The sequence below is a fragment of the Phaethon lepturus genome, unplaced genomic scaffold (genome assembly GCF_000687285.1).
Source record: "Phaethon lepturus isolate BGI_N335 unplaced genomic scaffold, ASM68728v1 scaffold29730, whole genome shotgun sequence".
NCBI classification, from domain to species: Eukaryota; Metazoa; Chordata; class Aves; order Phaethontiformes; family Phaethontidae; genus Phaethon; species Phaethon lepturus.
Window position 1 is genome coordinate 1 of NW_010514510.1, and position 2,745 is coordinate 2,745.

Genomic DNA, 2,745 nt, shown 5'->3' on the forward strand with positions numbered 1-2,745 from the left:
GCCAAACGCGGTCCTGCTGAGTGCGGAGCCCTTCCTGCCGCCGCCGAGCTCAGCTCGGGTTGTAGGATGGGTGCTGGGTTCCTAACTGGCACGTAGGAAGCGATGGCATTGCCCTGCTCCCAGCAGGGACGAGGTAATTGCTCCCGAGCCCTAAGTTCTGCCTCCTAAAAGAAATCCCACATTTGCTGAGGGGCTACCACCTGCCCTGCCAACTCAGAGCTCCGTGGGGCTGCCCCCCAGGCAGCACCCTGGCCCTAGCTGTCGCTGGTTTAGTATCTCAGTAACAAAAAAGACGCATCTGCAGTAAAGATATCTCCCTTCCCTCCAGCTCTTTGTGCCATCGGAGAAGCAGCGAGATTTATTTTAAGGCCGAACACAACCCCAAAGCAGCCCCAGGGGTCCCCGCTGCCGCCGCACGGCCAGGTTGAGCCAGAACACAAGCTACCGGGCTGAGGGGTGGAAGTCCCGGCTCCAGAGATGGAGCCCCCCGCTGCCACCTTCATCCGTGGGGTGGGGGATGAGGTGACGGTGGTGGCCGGTGTCGTCGTGCTGGTCCTGGCTCTGGTCCTGGCGTGGCTGTCCACCTATGTCGCTGACAGCAGCAACCAGCTTTTGGGAACAATCGTCGGAGCGGGGGACGCTGCCGTCATCCGACTCGGCCATGTGGAGCGGTACGTGGGGACAGCGGGGGCAGCTGAGGCCCTGGAGCCCCCTGGGGTCCCCGAAAACCCAGAGGAAAAAGCAGAAGAGGAAGGAGGGGCAGCATCGGGGCCGGCAGCGGAGCAGGGGGACAGCGGCAGCTCCCCCGACCCCGAAGCGGCTGCTGAATGGCCGGAGCTTGCCCAAAGGGACGTCGGCCACTGAGCTCAGCGCCCCAGGCAGCCAGGGAGGCCCCCCCACCCCAGGGGGGAGCGACCTGTGCTCCGGCCTCATCAAGATCCGGCTCAAATTCCTCAATGACACGGAGGAGGTAGCTGTGGTCCGGCCTGAGGACACCGTGGGGGGGCTCAAGAGGTAAGTCCCGAGGAAGATGTGAGGGAGCGCTGCCTGGTTGCAGCCACTGAGCTCAGCGCCCCAGGCAGCCAGGGAGGCCCCCCCACCCCAGGGGGGAGCGACCTGTGCTCCGGCCTCATCAAGATCCGGCTCAAATTCCTCAATGACACGGAGGAGGTAGCTGTGGTCCGGCCTGAGGACACCGTGGGGGGGCTCAAGAGGTAAGTCCCGAGGAAGATGTGAGGGAGCGCTGCCTGGTTGCAGCTTTTGTCCCCCTCCTTGTACAAACAGCCCCCTCCCCACCCTTCTGCCTGAGAACAGTGGAGGATTTTCATCCCTTCTTACTGCCACAAGGGATTTCTCCAAAAATAAAAAGGTGCCAATTTTAAAATAATGAGTTTAAAAGATGAGACCTGTGGCGGTTCCCCCAATGCGGGACCCTCATCGATTTTACAATGTTTCCCGCAGTTTCCCAGGTCACTTGAGGTGCGGCCGTGAGCCCTGTCTCTGACCTCATCCCTCCTTCCACAGCAAATATTTCCCGGGCCAGGAGAACCAGATGAAGTTCATCTATCGCGGGCAGCTGCTGCAGGACCAGGGGCGGACGCTGCGCTCGCTCCACATCACGGACAACTGTGTCATCCACTGCCACCGCTCCCAGAGCGCTGCCAGCGCTGCCGCCACACTGCCAGACCCCAGCACCGCCACCCCCGATGCCGGTGGCCTCTCCCTCAGCATGGGGAACCTGATGGTCCCTGCTGTCATGGTGGTGCTGGCGGTCATCTGGTATTTCCGCATCAATTACCGACAGCTCTTCACCGCCCCGGCCACTGTCTCCTTGATTGGTATCACCGTCCTGTTCAGCTTCCTGGTGTTCGGGATGTACGGACAGTAGGGACTCGACCGGGAGGTGCCACGGCGTCCCCCCAGCCTGTCCCCATGGGAGCACGGCACTCGGACGGGCGCTACTTTCATCATGGCCGCATTCCGGTGACCGGAGCCAGCATGGTGGGAGCTTGGCACGTCCTTCCCAGTCTTGGTGCCAGACTTTGTCCCACCAGAAGGGACCGTGCTCCCCCCAGACACCTCCCAGGCCCAAGCATGGCTCTGGGGAGGAGAGCCAAGCAGGCACAGTCCACTCTCACTCAGCTGGGTTCCATTCCTGCCCTCCGCTCCTCTCCCAGCGAGCGCGCTGGCTCTGCGCACTCGGGCAAGCTCCGGCAGCGAGCTCCCCTGCTCGCTCAGGACAGCATTGTGCCCTGCCCCATTCCCGTCTCTGGGGCAGGATCTCTGCCACAGTGAACGGCGAGGCGGGTATGAGCACCGGAACAGGCTGCGGCTTCCTCCCAGAGACTTTCAAAAGCAAATAAAAGGTGTAAAGTCAGCCCGAGCGCTCGCCTTCCTGCCTGAGGGGCAGCTGCCTGCAAAACCGCAGCTGGCTCATGACCCTGCTGCCTCCCCCACGCTTTTGGGAAGTATTCATTCAAAAAAAAAAAGAGCCCCCACAATTAGATTTTGGTAAATGGAGTGGTGGGAGACAGGCTGGGAGGGGGGTGTGTGTGTGCGCAATGGCCCTGCTTAATTAAACACACGTAATTAAGCAGGGTCCTGGTGCCACACAGTAGCCACAAGCTGGAGATACCAAGTCAAGATGCAGTTTTATTTACAGGGGCAGCCACAACCCACTAATGGGACACACAGACCTTACAACGGCTCAACTACCCGTAGGGGGTGGAGTACGTGCGCGAAAAT

The 2,745-nt window shown here is 61.0% G+C and overlaps 1 protein-coding gene across 1 annotated transcript; it reads left to right on the plus strand.

Moving 5' to 3' along the window:
- The first annotated feature begins 477 nt into the window (after positions 1–477).
- On the plus strand, positions 478–1,888 carry TMUB1 (transmembrane and ubiquitin-like domain containing 1). Its single transcript, XM_010293184.1, has 3 exons — positions 478–671; positions 736–1,014; positions 1,525–1,888. Exons 1-3 carry the CDS (start codon positions 478–480, stop codon positions 1,886–1,888), a joined length of 837 nt encoding a protein of 278 aa, XP_010291486.1.
- The last annotated feature ends 857 nt before the right edge of the window (positions 1,889–2,745 follow it).